The sequence below is a fragment of the Protobothrops mucrosquamatus genome, unplaced genomic scaffold (genome assembly GCF_001527695.2).
Source record: "Protobothrops mucrosquamatus isolate PMUCROS unplaced genomic scaffold, P.Mucros_1.0 scaffold754, whole genome shotgun sequence".
In the NCBI taxonomy this organism is placed as follows: domain Eukaryota; kingdom Metazoa; phylum Chordata; class Lepidosauria; order Squamata; family Viperidae; genus Protobothrops; species Protobothrops mucrosquamatus.
Genome location: NW_015387024.1, coordinates 426,798 through 449,856, shown reverse-complemented (window position 1 = coordinate 449,856; position 23,059 = coordinate 426,798). Strand labels below are relative to the sequence as shown.

General features: G+C 40.1%; 1 protein-coding gene across 1 annotated transcript in view; it reads left to right on the top strand.

Moving 5' to 3' along the window:
• Window positions 1-23,059, top strand: part of EBF2 (EBF transcription factor 2) — a 202,928-nt gene that overhangs the window by 8,622 nt on the left and 171,247 nt on the right. Inside the window, exons 4-6 of the mRNA XM_015818501.1 lie at window positions 3,246-3,301; window positions 3,688-3,761; window positions 13,849-13,917. Of these exons, the coding sequence (XP_015673987.1) occupies window positions 3,246-3,301; window positions 3,688-3,761; window positions 13,849-13,917 (199 nt within the window). The remainder of the gene's footprint in view (window positions 1-3,245; window positions 3,302-3,687; window positions 3,762-13,848; window positions 13,918-23,059) is intronic.

Here is a 23,059-nt window from a genome sequence, read left to right as displayed (position 1 = left end):
TTTCCTTTAAAAAAAATCTTAGTCTACTTTAAACCTTGTCTTTTTCTGCTTGTCTTTTTTTTGTGTGTGCCAGAGAAGGGTGCTACGGTAATATACTAAATATCATTGGAATATTTAGCTGAAGGTTCCATCACCTGTAACCAGTATGGGCATTTTCCCGGGGTCTTACACTAGTCCTCAAGGTGTCTTCCAATACTGCACATCTTGGAAAACATTAGGTTGGGGAAGGGTTAATGACTGATACTGCTGCTCTTAGACATGGCAATGTGGAACACTGTTGTTTTTTTTTTTTAACATGGTGGATTTGATCTCCTAGTCTCCATCAGGTGGTGACAAATGTGAATATATGTGTCAACATCCAACTTTGTATGAATGTCAAATAATTGTGTAATGTGTATGTAGTTTTGATATCTCCCCAGGGGTTTGTGCTATAGTTTTGAACCACTTTTGAAATGTCAGTTTAGGAACGCTACAAAGGAAGGCTACCTTTGGGTGGGAGAACACTTACCCAGCCACCAGAGTGGGTGGGTGGCATGCCTACCCCAAACAACTTGCAAGAGTCAACAAATGACTAAACACGCCCAAAGAGCCCATTGCATCTCAAGTCAATTTCAGTTTGATGCTATTAGCATCAGCAACACATTCTACTGTACAAATCCAGACTGGCGTTTCCTTTTTATAATAAGGGATTTCTGCATTACTTTTTTGAAAGCATCACATTTGCTATCTTAGTCAAGAACGAGAAAAGATTGCACATTCTTTCATTTATTCTAATAAAGATATTCCAGGGTTACCACTTTTAAAGATTTGCAGCCCGTGAGGCTGAGTCGGCCTTCAGCCTACCTTTACAACATTTTATTGGAAGCTGTTGTCCTTCCTGACCACACCTGTTATATCCAGAGGGTGGAAAGCAACTGCTTTTCATAAAGATTCCATTCATGGTACATCATTTCTCCAGAACCCTGGTCACAAATTTGAATGACTTTTTATTTTTTTATTTTATTTTTATGGATGCTCTCTGTATTTTATATTCTTTGGGTATGTTTGAGGAGCATCACCTGGTCTTGCAACCATCAGAATCTTCAATTCTCTTCTGAAATTGATCAGTGGGGAGGGGAAGATGGGACATGATTAGACTGTAGATTGCACTCTACATGTATCTCTTTGTATGTGGGAGAGTAACCTAATTCACACATCATACCTAGCTATCTATATGTATGTCTTGTTTAAGTATGATTTATTAAATACGTTTTGGTTCCAATAACACACTGATCCTTTAGTTATGGCTTACAAAACACAACAGTTGGATTTGTAGACTACACTAAGTGACAAATAAACAAATCACAGTTTGGGTTAGTACAGTCTGTGAATGTAAGCAGAGAAAGGATGGATAGTGAATCTATTAGTCATGGTTCAGTCTGATAATTTCAGATGTGGGACTAGATGGTTTTGTACCAGGGAATGGCAAAAGATTAAATCCAGATGTAACACTTGGGCTGGAGCCAATGAAATCAATGAGGCTTAAGTTGGTTGTGAATAACCTAAGCTCCATTGATTGTAATGGGTCTATTTGAAGCGGCACCTAGCCAATTTTGGCGGATCTTAGAAATTAAGTGGACTGTCTCAGTTAATATTGAGATGAGGGACCACTTGGGAATTCTGAAGCTGTTTTCTAGACTGGGAATGAACAAATAAGCAACTTTTGGAAAAGGCAGTGACCATGTTGGTAACTGCTGAGAATGCTTCATGAAGGGCAGTCAAACTTCATTGAAGGGCAGTTTTAATCTAACTATTCCAAGTGTGACTTGGTTTGGATCCAATGACATATTATTAATTTATTAAAACAGGGTAAGGCAATCTGCCTTATGTTTTTGAAGGCCTTCTGATTTAGTCTGCTGAATAACACCCTGGACATTTGCCCAGTGGTGGGATTCAAATATGGGAACAACCGGTTCTCTGTGTGGATGCTGCTTCCGGAAGTCCATCCTGGGCCTGGGCAACAAAAAAATAGCTACCAGTTCTGCCGAAGTGGTGCGAACTGGCTGAATCCCACCACTGCATTTGCCCCATATGTCCTGCTTAGAGGTCACCATGGAAAATGGGGAGAGGGAAGGAAGAAGGAAAACGTAGAGTGGAGAGAAGTGCGGACTGATGAAAAATGTTAGAAAGGAAGGCGTTATTGATATATAGTAACTATTGCTAGCCTTGATTAGGTCTCCTAGAACAGTGGTTCTCAACCTTTTTAATGCCCCGACCCCCAACCGGTCGTAAGTCGAGGACTACCCAACTGGTCGTAAGTCAAGGACTTTCCCTGCCCGGGAGCACCGCGCATGCGTGGTTCCGCCCCCTGCGCCGGCCGAGGCGTAGCTGGCAAGCGGCAGAGACGGAGCAGGCCAACCACCAGCTGGCCCAGCCCAAGGGAGGTAAGGCACCCGCCGGAAAAGGGAAAAAAATGGCGGACAGCCTTGCTTGGCGACCCCCGTGAAATGGTCGATCGACCCCAAATGGGGTCGCGACCCATAGGTTGAGAACCGCTGTCCTAGAAGTTATAATGATCATCCACGGAATATGGATGGTCCAGGTTGAGGAAGGTAGATGTGATGAACCATGAAGGTGTCTGTATATGAATGGTATGTGCATATGCTTTAGCACTATGCACTATGGCAGTGGTGGCGAACTTATGGCACGGGTGCCAGAGGCGGCACTCAGAGCCCTCTCTGTGGGCATGTGCACCATCGCCCCAGTCCTAGGCCTTCAGCTGGGTTTTATAAAACCTTTTCGCTTTAGGCCTCCACCGCCGTGTGCAAAAAAAAAAAAAGGTTTGATCAGTCTATTTCAACTTCTCGCGGGGAAAAAAAAGATCTTGCAAAGTTGGAATTGATTGATTGAACTTTTTAGTCCCACCCAGTCTGCCATTACCACTGCAGCCACGCCCACCCAATGGGCCACGCCCACCCAATGGGCCACACTCAGCCAATGGGCCACACCCACCCAATGGGCCACACCCACCCAATGGGCCACACCCACCCAATGGGCCACACCCACCCGGCACTCGACGATGCATACGTGGGTTTTGGGTTGCAGTTTGGGCACTCGGTCTCTAAAAGCTTCGCCATCACTGCACTAAACAGTGCACCTAAACAGCTTACCTAAGAGAGAAGGCAGCCTATAGTGGGGAATAAACCCTTTGAAAGAATCCCAAATTTGTCCTTCTCTCATCCTTTTTTTCTCCCTATTCCCTGTAGGTGTCAGGACTGAACAAGATCTATTTGTCAGACTCATTGATTCAGTCACAAAACAGGTGAGATTTCTACTTCCATCCTTTCATCTCACCCTATCTGTGTTTCTTATTATTCAGAGAAATAGTCACCGTACCTTATCAGGGATGGTTTTGTATCTTCTGTGACGGCTGTTTCATGGAAGAAGGCTTGGAGACTTCACTTGCAGTATGCAAAACGAAGCTTCTCAGTCTGGTGCTTTTTTTTAAAAAAAATATCATATCAGAATTGCAGCTTCCAGGATCCCAGTCTGTAAATGGAAGGGGTGCCGTTAGAGAAGGCTATTCTTGAAGATGTGCAGTTCCTCGGTCTGTTTTTTTTTTAATTTTCAGAGTGGTAAATCATAGCAGAGAAAATATTGTCTCATTGGTTTTAAACCGACTCCCCCATATTCTCCCCTTCTCTATAGCCTATCGCCTATGAAGGACAAAACAAGAACCCAGAAATGTGCAGAGTTCTGCTCACCCATGAAGTTATGTGCAGGTAAGACAATGTTGTTTATGGAGATTTTCAGTCATCCAGGGCATGGTATTCCCAAAGGTGCTTTTTCAGGAGGCAACTGGACTTCCTTGTTTTTCTCTGAAGACGTTTCGCTTCTCATCCAAGAAGCTTCTTCAGCTCTTTCCTTCAAAGAAAATCAAGAAAGTCCAGTTGCTCCTGAAAAAAGCACCTTTGGGACAATGTTGTTCCTTTATGTTCATCGAGTCGGCATGTGACACAATCACACTCTAGTAGCCAAACAGACCTAGTTGCCGCTGTGGCTGAGATTTTTGAGGTGGAAAGAAATGGGACATATTTGGATGAAAGGGTGATGAACAATTTTCGCTAGCGTGAAGGCTAATTATCCAGTCAAGGAGATGAGAAGGTCACCTCATTAAGCAAAATCTGGAAGTATTCTTAATTAATGCTCTAAATAAAAATTTTTAAAACATAATATTTGGGAAGGCAGCGATGGAGTGTTGTTCTCCCTGTTCACTGACTTTTAATGTCCTTTGTTCAACTGTAACTTTGCCTTATTTGCAGACCAAATCCATTAGAGCTTGTTTAAAAAAAATATGTAAAACTTGGCTTAGTGTTATGTGTCAACCTAGCCTCTCAATTTCTTGGATGGGAAAGAAAGGGCGCGCCCACATGGACATTCCTGCTTTTTTAAAAAAAAAAAAGAAAGAAAGAAAATAAAATCAAGGAATATATCCAGCAAAGTAGGAAAAGAAAAAAAAGGGATGCAACTTCTAGACGGTTCTGGAGTGGGGCTGCAATGGTAGCAATCCAGCCAGTTTCTCTCTTTTTAAAGTTTTCCTGAGAAAAGGGAAATAATTCCAGAGAAGGGCTGGAACACTAGATAATATTAAGCCAGATGCTCAAGACCTGGGAGTGTTCACCCAATTCTTGGCTAGAGGTTCTGCTCTGCTAAGGGCCTGGGATTCTTCTTTATTTTCCTGGATTTTAATTCAGCAATTTAACTTTCCTAACTCCGGCTTCTGAATCAGTCTATACATCTTTGCATGCAAGCCTAAAATCCACATGAAGGCTGCAGGCCTATCCTCACATCTCTGGTTTTAGGACCAACAATCTCTGGGCGTTGTCCTTTGTCACTGCTGCCCCACTTTAACAAGGAATGAGTATGCTTGCATTTAATGCACCAAAGGTGCAGTTATATCCTATGCATGTCTAGTCAGAAGGAAATTCTGCTGGGGTCAGTGCAGTCATATTCAGGTAAGTGATAGAGACTGAAAGAAATCAACAAATAAGAAATAAATACTGGGGAGGTTTAGCTATAACTACATTTTACTTTTTTCCCTCTTCTTGTTAGCATGGCACACGAACTAGGATATGCAGGTAGTTCTCGACTTACGTCAGTCTGTTTAGTGGCCATTCAAAGTTACAGCGGCACTGAAAAATGTGTCTTAGGATCATTTTTCACAATTCACAATCCCACGATCATGTGATCAAAACTCAGGTGCTTGGCCACTGGTTCATACTGATGACCGTTGCTGCGTCCCAAGATCATGTGATCTCCCCTTTTGTGACCTTCTCATAAGCAAAGTCAACGGGGAAGCCAGATCCACTTGACAACTGTGTTACTAACTTATCAATTGTAGAAATTCACTTAACAGCTGTGGCAAGAAAGGTCATAAAACGGGACAAAACTCATTTAGCAGATGTCTCCCTTAACAACATAAATTTTGGGCCCAATTTTGGTCGTAAGTTAAGGACTGCCTGTACAATGAATGTGTTAGATGATGCAGTTCTAAATAGTTCCCTGCAGAATATCTTCTTCTTCTTCTTCTTCTTCTTCTTCTTCTTCTTCTTCTTCTTCTTCTTCTTCTTCTTCTTCTTCTTCTTCTTCTTCTTCTTCTTCTTCTTCTTCTTCTTCTTCTTCTTCTTCTTCTTCTTCTTCTTCTTCTTCTTCTTCTTCTTCTTCTTCTTCTTCTTCTTCTTCTTCTTCTTCTTCTTCTTCTTCTTNAGAAAATCAAGAAAGTCCAGTTGCTCCTGAAAAAAGCACCTTTGGGACAATGTTGTTCCTTTATGTTCATCGAGTCGGCATGTGACACAATCACACTCTAGTAGCCAAACAGACCTAGTTGCCGCTGTGGCTGAGATTTTTGAGGTGGAAAGAAATGGGACATATTTGGATGAAAGGGTGATGAACAATTTTCGCTAGCATGAAGGCTAATTATCCAGTCAAGGAGATGAGAAGGTCACCTCATTAAGCAAAATCTGGAAGTATTCTTAATTAATGCTCTAAATAAAAATTTTTAAAACATAATATTTGGGAAGGCAGCGATGGAGTGTTGTTCTCCCTGTTCACTGACTTTTAATGTCCTTTGTTCAACTGTAACTTTGCCTTATTTGCAGACCAAATCCATTAGAGCTTGTTTAAAAAAAATATGTAAAACTTGGCTTAGTGTTATGTGTCAACCTAGCCTCTCAATTTCTTGGATGGGAAAGAAAGGGCGCGCCCACATGGACATTCCTGCTTTTTTTAAAAAAAAAAAAAAAGAAAGAAAAATCAAGGAATATATCCAGCAAAGTAGGAAAAGAAAAAAAAGGGATGCAACTTCTAGACGGTTCTGGAGTGGGGCTGCAATGGTAGCAATCCAGCCAGTTTCTCTCTTTTGAAAGCTTTCCTGAGAAAAGGGAAATAATTCCAGAGAAGGGCTGGAACACTAGATAATATTAAGCCAGATGCTCAAGACCTGGGAGTGTTCACCCAATTCTTGGCTAGAGGTTCTGCTCTGCTAAGGGCCTGGGATTCTTCTTTATTTTCCTGGATTTTAATTCAGCAATTTAACTTTCCTAACTCCGGAATCAGTCTATACATCTTTGCACGCAAGCCTAAAATCCACATGAAGGCTGCAGGCCTATCTTCACATCTCTGGTTTTAGGACCAACAATCTCTGGGCGTTGTCCTTTGTCACTGCTGCCCCACTTTAACAAGGAATGAGTAGGCTTGCATTTAATGCACCGAAGGTGCAGTTATATCCTATGCATGTCTAGTCAGAAGGTAATTCTGCTGGGGTCAGTGCAGTCATATTCAGGTAAGTGATAGAGACTGAAAGAAATCAACAAATAAGAAATAAATACTGGGGAGGTTTAGCTATAACTACATTTTACTTTTTTCCCTCTTCTTGTTAGCATGGCACACGAACTAGGATATGCAGGTAGTTCTCGACTTACGTCAGTCTGTTTAGTGGCCATTCAAAGTTACAGCGGCACTGAAAAATGTGTCTTAGGATCATTTTTCGCAGTTCACAATCCCACAATCATGTGATCAAAACTCAGGTGCTTGGCCACTGGTTCATACTGATGACCGTTGCTGCGTCCCAAGATCATGTGATCTCCCCTTTTGTGACCTTCTCATAAGCAAAGTCAACGGGGAAGCCAGATCCACTTGACAACTGTGTTACTAACTTATCAATTGTAGAAATTCACTTAACAGCTGTGGCAAGAAAGGTCATAAAATGGGACAAAACTCATTTAGCAGATGTCTCCCTTAACAACATAAATTTTGGGCCCAATTTTGGTCGTAAGTTAAGGACTGCCTGTACAATGAATCTGTTAGATGATGCAGTTCTAAATAGTTCCCTGCAGAATATCTCCATCTCCTCCTCCTCCTCCTCCTCCTCCTCCTCCTCCTCCTCCTCCTCTTGATGTAAAATGCTTCTCACTTCTCCCCCAGAGAAGATGTTAGTAAATTACTATTGAGTATCATGTTTTTGCTTCCATTTTAGTGACAACGTGATTAAGTAGGATGCAGGAATGTTCTGCTTTTTCTTAGACACTAACTCGTCTAGTAGTCACCCATCTCCTTGACTGTTCTCACTTCCCTGTGATGCCATTGGGCATTGCTGGATCAGGAAGTCAGGACAGTTAAGAAGATTGGAAACTGACAGAAAGTAGTAGCAGGAAATATTGTCAGGATATGACCATATATTCTGCCTACTTTCAGGGTGTTTTAGAGATTGAGTATAACTGGAAAACGTTCAAATTAATGGGATAACACCTTCAGAATTAAATTGAAATGAAGGGTTCTCGGTGCTGAGCTTGGTTGTTTTCTTGCAGACATTTCATTACCAAAATAGGTAACATCATCAGTGCTTGTGATGATGTTGCCTAGCCTGGGTAATCAAATGTCTGCAAGAAAAGAACCATGCTCAGAGAGCACCAAGGACCCCAGGTTTCTATATAGCAGAAACAAAGTATAGTATGGTATCCAATCTCCCCCTCTCAGAATATTGGTCTTCAGCTTCCCAGTATAACTTACAACCTGGAGATTCCTCCCATCCATGTAGTAATCAAGTCCAAACTGTCTTGGATATCCATATCAGTATTTAATTGCTGCTATGTAACTAGGTACCAAATCCCACTGGAGGGTTAAACCCATCTTTAAATCATTCCCTCTGAGTAATTTAGTGCTTTGCTTTTTAAGAAGTAGCAAACAAAAGAAAGTTTGTTAAGACTTTGCTAGACTTAAACAAGCCTATTTTGTTTTAAACGCCCCTCCAAAACTAAAAAAAAAAGGGGGGGGGGAGGGGGAACAGAAAAAATGGCCCAAAAAGAGAGGCATAATTATTTTGATGTTTTTCTATCTGGAAACTAAATAAAATAACATGCGGCTGTTGGCTGGGAAAATTAGTTCCTTTATGCAGTGGTAAATATGATACTTCATGGTTTCAAGATTTAGCTCTATGAAATTAGCAATTAATTTGTGCCTCCTTTAGAATAATATTCATAATTTGTATTTTACTTGTTGACTTCTTGAGAACTTGGCCCAGTTTTAGAAACAGAGATGCTTTTCCCAAGGACCACTACAACATAAGCATAATTTTATAGGATGATTAGAAAACAAGCAGGAAAGAAAATTTGGAATGCATCATTTTTCTTAGAATAATACCAAATGGAGGCTGGCATTTTTCCTTCACAGATTTATGATTATGTGATAGGCTGTACATACAGTATGCTATCCCCTCTATCTGTTTTGGTCTTATACTTAAATCTGTGTTTAAAGCTAGCTAGTATAAGACCTTAACTTTATAATTATAAAAATATTTTTTGTTAGCTAGAAGGCATCTGATTTATAAATCAGCTAAGAAAGCATGATAGTTTTCTCATATTCTTTTTGTGAGACACAACAACTTTTGTAGAATCAGCAAGACAACATGGTTTGAAACATCAATCACCTTACTTGGATAGTATTCATAATTGTTAATTTGTTCTTTTTCTTTTTTTACATTATTGCATATTTTAGCTTTGGACTTAATTCAAAGTTGAATTAATCTTGACATTATTTTTTTTTAGCACCACAATCTGATTTTGCTACGGGCGGATTTCAGCGGTGCATCAATTTTTAAAGCTGATCATTTAGTTTGCATTAATAACAGTATATCAAAATTTAATGTACCCCCCCCTTACTGCTAAACATGGATGCTCATTGCCTTTGAACGAGAGACTGTTCTTATCAACCTTCTTTGGAAAATAAACATCTTTTTGATTTGACATATAGTAGCTGTGACTGTTCTGCTTGGATGCACACAAGTGTATCCGGAATCCGTACATCTTTCTCCGGGTGACAGATGCAAGCCTAGCAAGAATGTTGTCTAAATATTTATGCAGATGCAGTGATGTGTCACTGGTAGAAAAAGGAAAATCTCTTGTTTCACAATCATTAGCGTTGGCGTTGAGCATTTTTGGGGCGGAGCTGAGCTGTTTGGGTTATTGATGGCTGCTTCTAAGTCAGTTCATGCTCTACGATGTCCCACTGACTCTAGTGAAGCTCCTGTCTGAACAAAACTAGGTAGCATGGAGACGCTGGGTGCATCAGGCCGCGATGCTTTCGTCACGGAGCAGAATATCCGTGCAAACACTTGGTTTGTGGTCAGATGGATATAAATAAAAATAAGGCATCTCTCCTGGAATAATCCCTTCCCCTTTGAATGCCAAGCGTTTGCAAGATGCAAACGGTACTTCTTCTTCGTTCAGCTGTTGCCAGAAGCCTCTCTGCCCTTGATGCTCGGAGGTGCTGGCGGGTGTGTGTGTGTGTGTGTGTGTGATGGAAAAGGTATTATAATGTGAACAGAAGTAGTCTCGGGGCCTACAGCTGGCTAATAACAAAGTTGCATTGAGCGCAAGTGAGACCCACAGCTGTGACTTTCGCCACAAGGCTCAGACTAGACAGCAGCAGACAGGATCGGCCGAGCCAGTCAGCCAGCGAGCTTTAGGTCTTTATTGGCCAGATGGTGTGAATTTAGACACTTTTGTTATGCAATGCCAGGGAGGAGTTGAGGAGAAGAAAACAAAACAAAGGCCACCATGCTGGGGGCTTATTTCGGTTTGAAATTAGAGACAGGTTTTTTTTTTTTTTTTAGTTGAAAGCTGAATTTTAAAACCTTTTTTTTTCCCCCTTCCGGAAGGGGAAGAGAAAAGATATAAAACTTTCTTTGAGCAACGGAGATTTCTGGGACATCCTGGTCCTTCACATTATACTTCGTGCTGTCCTGGGCACGTGTATAATAGCCTGCTGTTCAAACGCAATATTCCACCATGGCCCCAAAACTCAGGGATTTATTATGTTTGTTTTAATAAAGCAAAGGCTGACATGAGGTTCATCATCCAGATAGAGACTGATCGAGTGAAGGTGTCTGTTAAATTGTCATCTGGAATCGGGATCATCTTCTCCAATGCCTGCAACTTGCAGCAGCAAAGCTTAGAAATGAAGAAAGAGAGCCAGCTTTGTGTTGGCTGGAGTCATATATTTGCAAACGCATGGATTTGTATCAACCGTGGTTTACTAAGCCTGAACAGACTAGAATTATGTAATACTTAGCCACAACTTGTGTTTTCCAAAGAACAGATCACACCTTAGAGGTAGCAGTGGTTTGCTTAGCCGTGTCCCATAATGGGCCAGTCAACATAGCACAATAAACCTAAGATAAGCAAACTATATTATGCCTTAGCTCAGGGGTAAGCAACCTTGGCTCTTTTATGACTCGTGGACTTCAACTCCCAGAATTCCTGAGCCAGCCATGCTGGCTCAGGAATTCTGGGAGTTAAAGTCCACGAGTCATAAAAGAGCCAGGGTTGCCTACCCCTGCCTTAGCTCAATGCGTGAAGTTTATCAGAAGCTTAGAAAGCTGTATGAATTCATGCTATTTCATTGCTAAGAGTAGCTGGCTAAGAGTCTGTAGAATTTCACGATGGTTTTTTTTGCAATCTTTCTTGCATTGCCAGAATTGAAGCCTGACATGCAAAGCATAATTTATATCCCTATAAGAGGAGACATCATGTACATCACGAAGCCCAGACACAGATGATATGAGGCTCACAACTGTATGAGAAGATGGGCAGTCAAAACAGGAAATGAATGAATGAATTAATCCATTAATTAAAAAGTTGTTCTCCATGCAAGATGGCCAAGCTACGTCAATGCAAGGCTTGAACTGGGCAAGGATTAAGAAAAAAACTAATATGAGACTCATCTATACTCTTTCCTGATCCCTGACAGAATACAAGTTTCACTGAATAAAACCAACCCATGGAAATCAAATTTATCTATCTATCTATCTATCTATCTATCTATCTATCTATCTATCTATCTATCTATCTATCTATCTATCATCTATCTATCTATCTATCTATCTATCTATCTATCTATCTATCTATCTATCTATCTATCTATCTATCTATCATCTGTCTGTCTGTCTGTCTGTCTATCTATCTGTCTGTCTATCTATCTATTTATCTATTTATCACATTTTTTGACTGCCCACCTTCCTCAGAGAGTTGTGAGCCACATGTGATCTGTGCCTGGGCTTCGTGGTACAGGACGTCTCCTCATATAGGGACATAAACTATGCTTTGCATGCTAATGCTTCAATCCCTGGCAGTGCAGGGTTTGTGTATCCAGCCACTGTGATTTTGTAAGCCATGGTTTGTAACTTAGTCTCCCTTATTCAAGTTGGCTTTCGTAATCTAGAGCCATAAGACAGTGGAATAGGCTTAGGCTGACCATCACTCATTATGTCCAAGCAGAAGGTTGAACCGTCCCATAGGCCATCTGGTGAACATTGTTCCCATTATAATATTGAATACTGTAAATTATAGTAATTATTTATACATGCACATATTTAATGATAGCTGGGATCCCCAACCCTTTCTGATTGTTAGACCCCATTTGGAATATGGCAAACCTGTTTTAAATCTTCCAACAAAGAGTTTGCTTGTCAGCACTATCAGACCCGGCCAGAAAATCAGAGTTATGATTGTTAATACCACTTTTATTGTAAGGTTACAGTAACAGAAATTTATAAGTCTGAATATGCTTCCCCCCCCACCTATATCTTTATGATAACCAGGAAAGGTCCAGTCTGCTTCTTAAATTACATTTCTGCCCCAGACTCAGATTTTTTTTCTCGGACTATTGTTTTGTTGTGGCTTTTCCTCCTGTTCCTTGAGGTTATTCCTATTGCCAGTTACATTTCTGGAAGGATTGCCCATTCATAAAACAGCTGATCTGAGAGCTATAACAAATCACATGCCCTCAATTTCCCAAAATGCCACCTCTTGGCAATGCTCCTTTCAAGGGGCTGTCTCCCCCCCCCCGTCCTGTTTCTGGTCACGTAAACTAATGAGTTGCAATAACTGCCCTTTAAATTTTTAAGAAGGATTAGTGGGGATACTAAGGATTCAGTGGCATTCTTTTTTTTTTTTTAGAAAAGAAAAATTAAAAATTCAGCTGTGGTAGGAGTTGGCATGCACTAAGAGGTCTCTGTATTCCCAGACTTAGAGGTTGCATTCACTGATACCTTATGTTGGGTAGCTTTAACTTTTCTTTCAGCCTCACTGTATCACATGAACCCAATTAGTGTGGTTAATTCATAATTTACTGCATGGTTCAAACTCAGAATATAGTAGCATATGAACATGTAAACGCTTGGCATTTATTCATGTATTTAATGCCTACTTTCTTGGGGTTTGCGTGCAAATGCCTAGGTTAAATACTACTTCTTTAGCAATATACTTTTATCAGTAAAAAAAATCTTATTAACATGAACCACCCAATGCCCTTGAACAATGGTGGGATTCAAATACCTGAACATCCGGTTCTCTGCGTGGATGCAGGCCTGGGCTTCTGAGGCCTAGAATTGACTTCCAGAAGTGGCATCCATGCACTTCCTGTGGGCTGTTCTAGGCCTGGGAGGCCTCTTCCAGGCCTCCGAGGCCTAAAACAGACTTCCCGAAGTGACATCCACACACTTCCGGTGGGCCGTTCTAGGCCTGGGAGTCCTCCTCCAGGCCTCCGAGGCCTAGAACGGACTTCCAGAAGCAGCATGGGTTCAGCCGGTTCTCTGAACTCAACACAATTTAGCTACCGGTTCTACCGAACCTGTGGGAACCGGCTGAATCCCACCACTGCCCTTAAATTAAGGTAAGTGAGTATAAAACCTAAAAACAATTACAGGTAAGTCCTTGACTTACAGCAGTTCCTTTAGTGCAGGGGTAGGCAACCTTGGCTCTTTTATGACTCGTGGACTTCAACTCCCAGAATTCCTGAGCCAGCCATGCTGAGGGGAAAGGGAGAGGTTTCCAAGCTGAGCCATGCTGGCTCAGGAATTCTGGGAGTTGAAGTCCACGAGTCATAAAAGAGCCAAGGTTGTCTACCCCTGCTTTAGTGACTGTTCAAAGTTACAATAGCACTGAAAAAATTGACTTATGACCATTTTTCACACCTATGACCGTTGCAGCGTCTCCATGGTGATCAAAATTCAGATGCTTGGCAACTGGTTCGTATTTATGATGGTTGCGGTGTCCTGGGATCACGGGATCACTTTTTCTGATCTTCTGACAAGCAAAGTCAATGGGGAAGCCAGATTTCACTTCACAACCAGGTTACTAACGTAACCACTGCAGTGTGGCAAGAAAGGTCATAAAATGGGGCAAAATTCACTTAACAACTTAGCAACAGAAATTTGGGACTCAATTGAGGTCGTGTGTTGAGAACTACCTGTATGCAGCACTGTATGTTACACTTAACTGAATTCTTTTCCTTTTATGCTTGTTTCCTTCTCAGTCGTTGCTGTGAAAAGAAGAGCTGTGGAAACCGTAACGAGACTCCCTCGGATCCCGTGATCATTGATAGGTAGGATACATAATTTCTATCTTTTATGTTTTTTTAAAAAAGCCATTGAGAAGTGCAACTTGTTCTATTCCTTGCAGCTGGATGAGCTGAACTATCTTGATACTGTATGTAAAATATTATTCATGCCAGTGCAATGCCATATTTTTGCAAAGTGTTCTCAAAATAGCTGGACTTTCTTTACAGGAATGTCTGCATATTATTGCTGAAGTTGCTATTGGTCTTGTTGTTATATAAGATTCCCCGGTTGCCTATTTAAGCTTGCCAAAATGTTCCTTTCAAAAGGATACTTCCAAAAGTATCACAAATGTTCTCCATTAAATGAAAGGTGACATCCAGAGAAAATTGTCTATCAGAGTAGTCCTGATGTTTCGTGCGTGATCTACTGTTGAAGAATGAAGTTGCAGACATGTTCTTGTGGAAAACTTGTTAGCCAAGTTTGAAATCCTCCCTTCTTAGACCTATAATAGATGTTTGCACAAACTGTTGCGTGTTCACATTTGTTGGTACTCAAAACCAGAGCAACTTTTTTGTACAGGGAAAAATGATTTGTGCAATACTAGGATAGAAACAGATAATGCTTTGCATGTTTTGCTCTTACTTGGTAGGTAAGAAAAATCTAAAATTACTGAAGCCCCGAATTGTGTGTGTAGTTTTGCTTGAATGCACACTAAGGATGTGGAAGAACTCTACTATGGGTTTTAGAATGAAACAGTGTGATCCATCAACTCTTACAGCACAGGCAGAGTAAATGCATGTGAATTGTTGGTGTCTGTAATTCTCTTTTCAAAAGCTTCGTAGAAAATGGTATATACTTAGAGGAGATGTCTATAAATGATTTGGAGAAAATTTCCCTCTGAAATTTCATCCATGATTAAAAGCAGCATACAAAAGAAAACAACTGCCCATATTTTTGTATAAACCATGCATTTGTTTTCCAGAGGGCAGGAAAGTTTATCATTAGCTGGAGAACTGATAGAGAGCCCCAGAACCTCAGTCTAAACTGAGATTTGATTTCTTTCTGCTTTTTCATATGTTCATTTGTGAGTTTCCTTCCTTCTATTTTCATACTTGTTTGAAACCCGCCCGAAAAAAAAGTTTGCACATATCTTAGTGCATATTTCATCTAGCATGAGGATTTTTGTATTTGCAGTTTTGTTTACCATTCACAGTTTTTCAAATAATTACTGAATATATTCTATTTGTAGACTTGTTCATGAATATGAATTGGCTTTTCTGAAAGATTCATTCTCATAATACTGTGGGAGAAATTTAGATTGCCTAAGATTGTCAAATTGCATGATATTAAACTATAAGTCCTGTTCAGCTCACAGTTTGGGCCAGATGTGTTAGAATCACATACAACTGCTGGATTATGAGTCTTGGAGGGTGCTTTAGATAACCCTAAGCGTATTTATTTATTCATCAAATTTATATGGCCGCCCATCTTATGAAAAAGTAGTTCTGGGTGGCCTACAATAAGACTATAAAATAGTTAATCTATTAAAAAATAGTTTTTTAAAAATTAAAAGGTTAAGAGAGGACAGTAGATTTTAACAATTCTCACTATTCTTTTATAAATAATGAAATATCATCGCTGTGATGGGGAAAAAGCAATCAAGACTTGCCTGCTAATTACCAGCTTATCAACTTCTTAAGCATAATAAGTCAGCTTTATGCCAAGCACTTATATAATACATTGTCCAATTGGGTCAGTTCAGGGTATATTCGGCAAATTGGCAGGCAGGTTTTAGAGTTAGACACTCTGCCTTAGATCACATCCTTATACTTCAACATCAGACTACAATATTTATGTGAGCCTGTGTTATGTGCCACATTCATCAACTTCAGGGCTAGACTTGATCTCATTTCCAGGACCAAGTCATGGGTAAATTCATGCAGGCTACAAAAAGACAGATAGCTACTCCTGTAAATGTTCAAACACCATGAGAGCTCCAGAATAAAAAGTTTGTTGTAGCACAGAAAGCCACTGTTAAAGAAATTTCAAATTAAAGAAGAGTAAGACAGGAATGCATTTAGCCTCCCACGTTGTTCTCATTTGCACATAACCCCTCTTGTGGCCAAAATAAGTAATTTTGAGCATCACCCCTCCTCCCACTCTAAAGTAGCTAATAAGCACATTGTAATCTTATTGCATACAGATGATGTAGTGCAGGGGTCTTCAAACTTGGCCCTTTTATGACTTGTGGACTTCAACTCCCAGAATTCCTCAGCCAGCATGCCTGGCTGAGGAATTCTGGGAGTTGAAGTCCACAAGTCATAAAAGGGCCAAGTTTGAAGAGCCCTGATGTAGTGCTTCAATCACAAGCAGCGGCTGGAGTATCCTAGCCACTTTTTTCCTTAAGAAAGCAGTTGAGATTACAATAAAATGAAGTTCTCAATAAAGATCTTAGCAAAATGACCTAAAATACATGCCCAAAGGTCGGGCAATACAACAGAGCGTGAGTTTTTCTGAGTGCCTTCAAGTACAAAGCAACCAAAACTAGGTTCATGTTGTTAATTGGCTCCAGGAGATGCAACCAGTACTAAAAAGGATGAGTCCCAAACCAACCATGTGACTTACCATGTGAGCCTTATTTCAGCTGGGAAGAACTTTCTGTCTGTCCCTTTTTCTATGTCAGCGATCTTTCCAGCATGGCCGACCTCCTGTCTGCACTCTGTGGTTGTCCCACTCCTTGTGTAGTGACCTTCCCAGCATGGCCAACTTCCTGTCTGCCCTCTGTGGTCATTCCACTCCTTTTGCACAGACCTTCCCAGGATGGCTGACTTCCTGTCCATTTTCTGCAGCTGTCCCCTTCTTCCTATCACAGTGGGCCGAGTACTAAACAAACGGCAAGTAGTGGGACAACATTTTTGCATCAAAATGTGTCACGTTTTGAAGCAGTCAAGTACTGAGGTACCACTGTAATTCAAAATGCTATTCTATTCTATTCTATTCTATTCTATTCTATTCTATTCTATTCTATTCTATTCTATTCTATTCGCATAACATTGCAGCAGAATAAGCTTTCCACTTCATCAGAGGCACACACAGTATTCCAGCAATGCTAAAGCCACATCTGACTAAGGCAGGTATATCACTTCTGAGGATGGGCTATAATCAAGGCCTTACAGGAAGTCCTCGATTTACAACCTCAGCTGGATTCAGAATTTCTAAGAAAGACAGTTGTTACGTGAGCGATGAGCAAATGTTAAACAAATCACTGTCGTTATTAAACGAATCATGCAGTCATTAAGCGAATCCCCCATTGATTTTGCTTGACGGATGTCAGCTGGGAAGGTCAAAAATAGTGATCAGATAATCCTGGGATGCTGTAATTGTTGTAAATGCCTGCTGGTTGCCAAGTGGTCAAATTCTGACCGCATGACTGTGGAGATGCTGCAACAGTTGTAAATGTGAGGACCGCTCGTAAGTCACTTTTTTCAGCGCTGTTGTAACTTCTAACGGTCCCTAAATGAATATTGCAAGGCGAAGATTGCCCGTTAATGCATGCAAGCAGGATGATACTTGGCTAGATACTTGGAAGTCTAATTGGGTCAATCTACCCTACCCCAGATTGTGTTCCTGAATAGCGATGCCCCTTATTTTATGCTGCAAGACACTTAAAGCAAACAGCTTTCCCTGAATTCCAAGGAGCCCTAACATTAGCACTTTTCAATATCCTCCTAACAGCTGTTCTCAAGGGCAAATATTAAAAAAATCCTTTGCCAGCTAAGATTGTGCCCTTGTGAAGAAAGAGCCATTCAACTGCTAGTTCGTTGCTGTGATATTTGTTTTTTTTCTATAAGGACATAAGTGTCCACTTTATGACTTCCTATCTGGCAAGACACTCAGAGAATTCAGATTTATTTTATGTACACTTCCTGTGATGAGATTAGTATAATTCTGTTTTCTTGAATGTGGCTAAGTTCTGTTAAAGCTGGATGTCTTTTTATTGCCTCAGTGACCTAGTTGTAATTTTATATTTGCATTTTATTTGATTTGATATAGCAACTAATTATTTTATTTCATTTTGGATCTTGTAGAATTCTAGCCAGTGATTGTAATAACACCTGCTACTATTTCATTTCTAAGAATTTAGGAATTCAGTACTGATTTGGAATATTTTGTATTAGTGAATCAATGCAAAGAGACTTTAAATTATTAACTGTATTTCTTATGACCTTCAGAGGAGATTGACTGAACGAAAGCCATTTCGTGTCTACAAAATGCACTAGAGAATATTTTTAAAAGGCGGTTTATCAAAGTTATTATGTTGGCCATGTAAACGAGATTAGGGGTCTCGCCCATATAATATTGGCTTGTTCTATTAAGTGTTCCAGGTTGGATGGAAGTCCATAAGTTTGTTACTTTGTTTTTACAATTAAAGGATATTGATATACTTGTGAATCTGGAATTTTTCATTATACAGAGAGACCTATGGATTTTTTAAAGCGTGCGAGATAGCATAAAAATGATGGAAAATTGTAGTCCTGGATCACCACTGAAAGTTTGCTTTCTGGTTTTGGCTAGTGTAAAGATGATAATGAATATTGTCAAGGTTTAATGACTTGCTTAAGTATTAGATTGAAAGATATTTCTGGTGGGGTTTTTTTTAGTTGCTTTAATTTTGCTTTTTTATTTTTTTCTTCTTTTTTCCCATTAACTAAGAAAAGGAAATAAATTTATTCTTTGAAGAAAGAAAGGAATGGTAGGAAAGCTGAATGATAACTAAATTTCAATTTGTATTAAATGCTGGTAGAGGAATTCTGAGAAACATTCTTAAAGATGTCATCACAACCCTCAACTATATCCAACTTTCAAATGAGCTCAGAAACACCAAATGAAATTTGAAGTAGAAAAACAGAAGCCTCTTTTTCAGGGGGAGCACAGATTTTCTGGATAGATTTAGATGACCCTTATGTTTTCAAATGTGTTATGTCAGTTTTAAGTGACTAATATATGGTAGTATATTCCACTAGAAATTATTTTTTAGCCAACACTGGTATTTGAATGTAATAGAGATTATGATTATTATGAATAATAATAATAATAATAATAATAATAATAATAATAATAATAATAATAATAATAATAATAATAATAATAATAATAATAATAATTAGTCAATTGCAAAAGGCGGCCTTACTAGGAACTGCTTCCATCCTGCGACGATATCTGTAATAACATCAAACATCCACATCTGCCTATCCCAGGTCCTTGGGAAGGACTCGATAGGTAGACAAAAATGCCAAATCCAGTCTGAACATCTGGCTAATTGTGCGATGATCCTTAATAATAATAATAATAATAATAATAATAATAATAATAATAATAATAATAATAATAATAATAATAAAGTTGGAAGGGACCTTGGAGGTCATCTAGTCCAATCCCCTACTCAGGCAGGAAACCCTACACCATTTCAGACAAATGGCTGTCCAATCTCCTTATGGAGAAGAAAGCCTATCTCCCCTGCTTCTTCTAATTGGTTCCACTCTTCTCCAATTCTAGCATTTGATGAAGCCCACCTAGTAAGGATCATCCAGTACTGTCAATTAGTGAGGTTGAGGTTCCTCTTGAGGTTGGCTGGTTCCTCTTCTCTTTTCCCAGTTTTATAAAAGTTGCCAGGGAGAGGATCAGTGAGAATATCTGGTGGGAATGCTCAGATTCATCTTCTTCCCTTGAACACCATCCAGAAATTGCTCCGCAGCACAAAATGTTTCTGTAGCATCCGTCATTCCAGGGATGCAGTTGCAGCCCTTCCGTTCATCTCTTAATTTTTATCACCAAATGTTTCTTCTCAAAAACCAAGGTCAACACAATTATAATTCTGGTATTATATATTTTTTGCATTGGATGCAATGGACAACATTTCCAGATGGTTTGTAACATAACCTTATGCCTTTTCAAAAATAAGTCATTTCAGTGGGATTTATTCCCACTGAAAAAGATAAGACTTTCATTAGCCCTATGGCACTGAAATAAGTTATCCAAAATAAGTCTTAGCAACCGTCTTACTCTTTGATCTTCACCATTCAGAAAAAGGGACCACTGTACTTCTATTCTGTATATTTATAAGCTATTCATAACATAGACATGTTGGGGGGTTCTGAAATGGTGATTGGCTTCTTTACCCTACTAGGCTATCCATAGCATTTCTCAAAACCCTACAAATCTACACTTCAACAAAGTCAACTATCCAGGCTTCACTATTCTGAGGCATAAATGAGGTCTGGAAAAATGGACATGTCATCCTTATCATCATCACTGTCATCTCTTTATGGAGGAGGACGAGCCGTGGTGGCGCAGTGGTTAGAATGCAGTATTGCAGGTGACTCTGCTCACTGTCAGGAGTTCAATTCTGACCGGCTCAAGGTTGACTCAGTCTTCCATCCTTCCAACGTTGGTAAAATGAGGACCCAGATAGTTGGGGGCAATATGCTGACTCTGTAAACCACTTAGAGAGGGCTGTAAAGCATTATGAAGTGGGTATATAAGTCTACGTTCTATTGCTATTTCTATTTATAGAGAAAATACTTTAATTTTTAGGCAGAATGGGGGAACATAGGGATATAAAGGCTGCTGCAGGATATGAAGAAAAGCTATCACTTAGAAGCCAGTTAGGATAGGTTCATTGCCAGTGGTGGGAGTTCGCACCAGTTTGCACCAGTTTGGCAGAACTGGTAGCTAATTTCTTGCCCGGGTCCAGAATGGATTCCGGAGCGGCATCCACACAGAGAACCGGTTGTTCACATATTTGAATCCCACCACTGATACACTGCAATGGTATCCTAATTAGAGGAGGAGGAGGAAGAGGAGGAAGAGGAGTCAAGGAAGTAAAACATCTGAAGCAAATAAGAATCATAACAATGGAAGCAGTGGTGGGATTCAGCCGGTTCGCACCACTTCGGCAGAACCGGTAGCTAATTTCTTGTTGCCCAGGCCCAGAATGGACTTCCGGAAGTGGCATCCACACAGAGAACCGGTTGTTCGCATATTTGAATCCTACCACTGTTCATTTCTAGATACTTTCCAGCATCCGTCAGGGAAATCAATGCATCGCAGGCAGATTATAAGAACAGATGGCTGTTTTTTCTAAAAAAAAGGCAATAAAATGCAATCTAATGTTATATCAATTAAAGCAAACCCCAGTGTTTGTGCTACTGCAATCCCTTTCCACTCACTGGGCAGAATATCAAAGAAAGTTTTCTTGCGGTTGAGGAAAAAGACAGGATTATGCCCTTACTACAATTTCATATGAATCTCCATGAAAGAATAATTATGACAGTGATTTATTTTGTACTTAAAAACTAAGGGTGGGATAGTAATAAAGATATATTAATTAAGGAATAAGATATAAGAACACAAAGTAGACACATTAAAAACCTAGGCAGTTCTAACGCTAAAGGAATAATGAAATATTAAACAGATGATCTTTTTAGAATGGACAGAAGAAACTGGACCCTATAAAACCTATTGGTAAGCTATACATTAGTATACTTTGTCTAGTATATAGTACTGACCAATGGTTAGTATTGCAAATCTTTCATTCCTCTAAACCAGGGGTCTTCAAACTTGGCCCTTTTATGACTGGTGGACTTCAACTCCCAGAATTCCTCAGCCAGGCATGCTGGCTGAGGAATTCTGGGAATTGAAGTCCACAAGTCATAAAAGAGCCAAGTTTGAAGACCCCTGCTCTAAACTGAGAGCCTCTTACAATGAAGCGAGGGTTGGACCATGGACAATATTTTGGGCACGTCATCTGGGAGGTTAGCAACAGTCATTTAGAACTGGAGGTGGATTGAAAGGCTACACCAGTGCTTACTAAAGTTGGCGCTGCTTACCTTTGCTTCCTTGGATAGTCAACCATTACAATATAAGCTAAAGTCATTGTTTTTATTTGAAAAAAATATATCATATAAAGAACATTTCAATCCTGGAACCTTTTGCCTAAAGCAAAATATTTCCCAAGTAAGACATATACAGTCGCTGTTTAAATAATTAAATATAGGAGAACTAAGTTCAGAATTCAAACTGAATTCACACATCACATCTCTGGATCTCCCAATAGATCCCAACTTTTCTTCAGATCTGCTCCACTCTGCAGTTTCTTCCAGAATATAACTTGATGCCATGAGAAATCCCCAGCAGACAAACTATGGAAGAAAGTGCTCTCAGAAAAGGAAAATACTCACCATTACCATGCAAATAAAGAAGTGGGACGAGGGGACACCTTCCGTGCATTGGCCTAAAATCAAGGAATTTGAGGCATATGATGTTGCCTTCTTTAATATTAGACTGTTGGGTTTGATGAGGGCAACACTGTAAACACGATTTTCTCCCAAAGTGGTTCATTTGGGCTAAAACCTCTAGAATTTCTGGAACCAGGTTGGTAGGGGGAATTTCGGTAGCTGTAGACCCAAACCTTTTGGGAAGCATTCGATTGGTACTCAACTAATAACAGCATCCCAGAATTTCTACCTGGGTTTTCCTCCCATTCCAATGGAGCAGGTATGCAAAGGGACTGGCCTCATACATTGCTCAATCTGCTTTCTTTGATTTTAGGGCAGCTTTGTCTTGGGAGCCTAGAATTCCTTACTGCAATGTATGAACCCAATGGCCACTTATGATTGATTTGATAAACACCGGTTGAAGAACCAATGGCTTGATGCAATAAGATGACTCAGTAGCGGGAACGCACGGAACCGTGGCATGTTTAAGCCCATGCTCTGAATCCTGCTTAGCTGCCCTTTTTTTCTTCTCCGTGCACAGCAAGGACACTCTTACCTGCTGTAGTGTCAGACAATCAAAGTGGCTCCCTGTCTTTTCCATGGTTATCTTCAGGGGGGCTGCCACCCCTGCTGCTCTCTCCTCCTGATCTTCCACTGATCTTCTGACTTTTCCCGTGGAGCAAAAGGCTTTTGTTTGTGGCTGAAGCCTGGCTGTGTGACAAGCGGCTGTTCTGCCATCTGGTGCCGATTAATTTTTTAGTAGCCAGAGATGTTTTTGCAAGGACTTGGTAAGTTGGAGTGCTTTGTCCTGTCGTTTGATAAATGATGGCCTTATGATGGTCTCTTTTAAAGGCTGTTGGATGCCTTCCTCCCTCTTCCCCTCTCCTTCCTTCCTTCCTTCCTTCCTTCC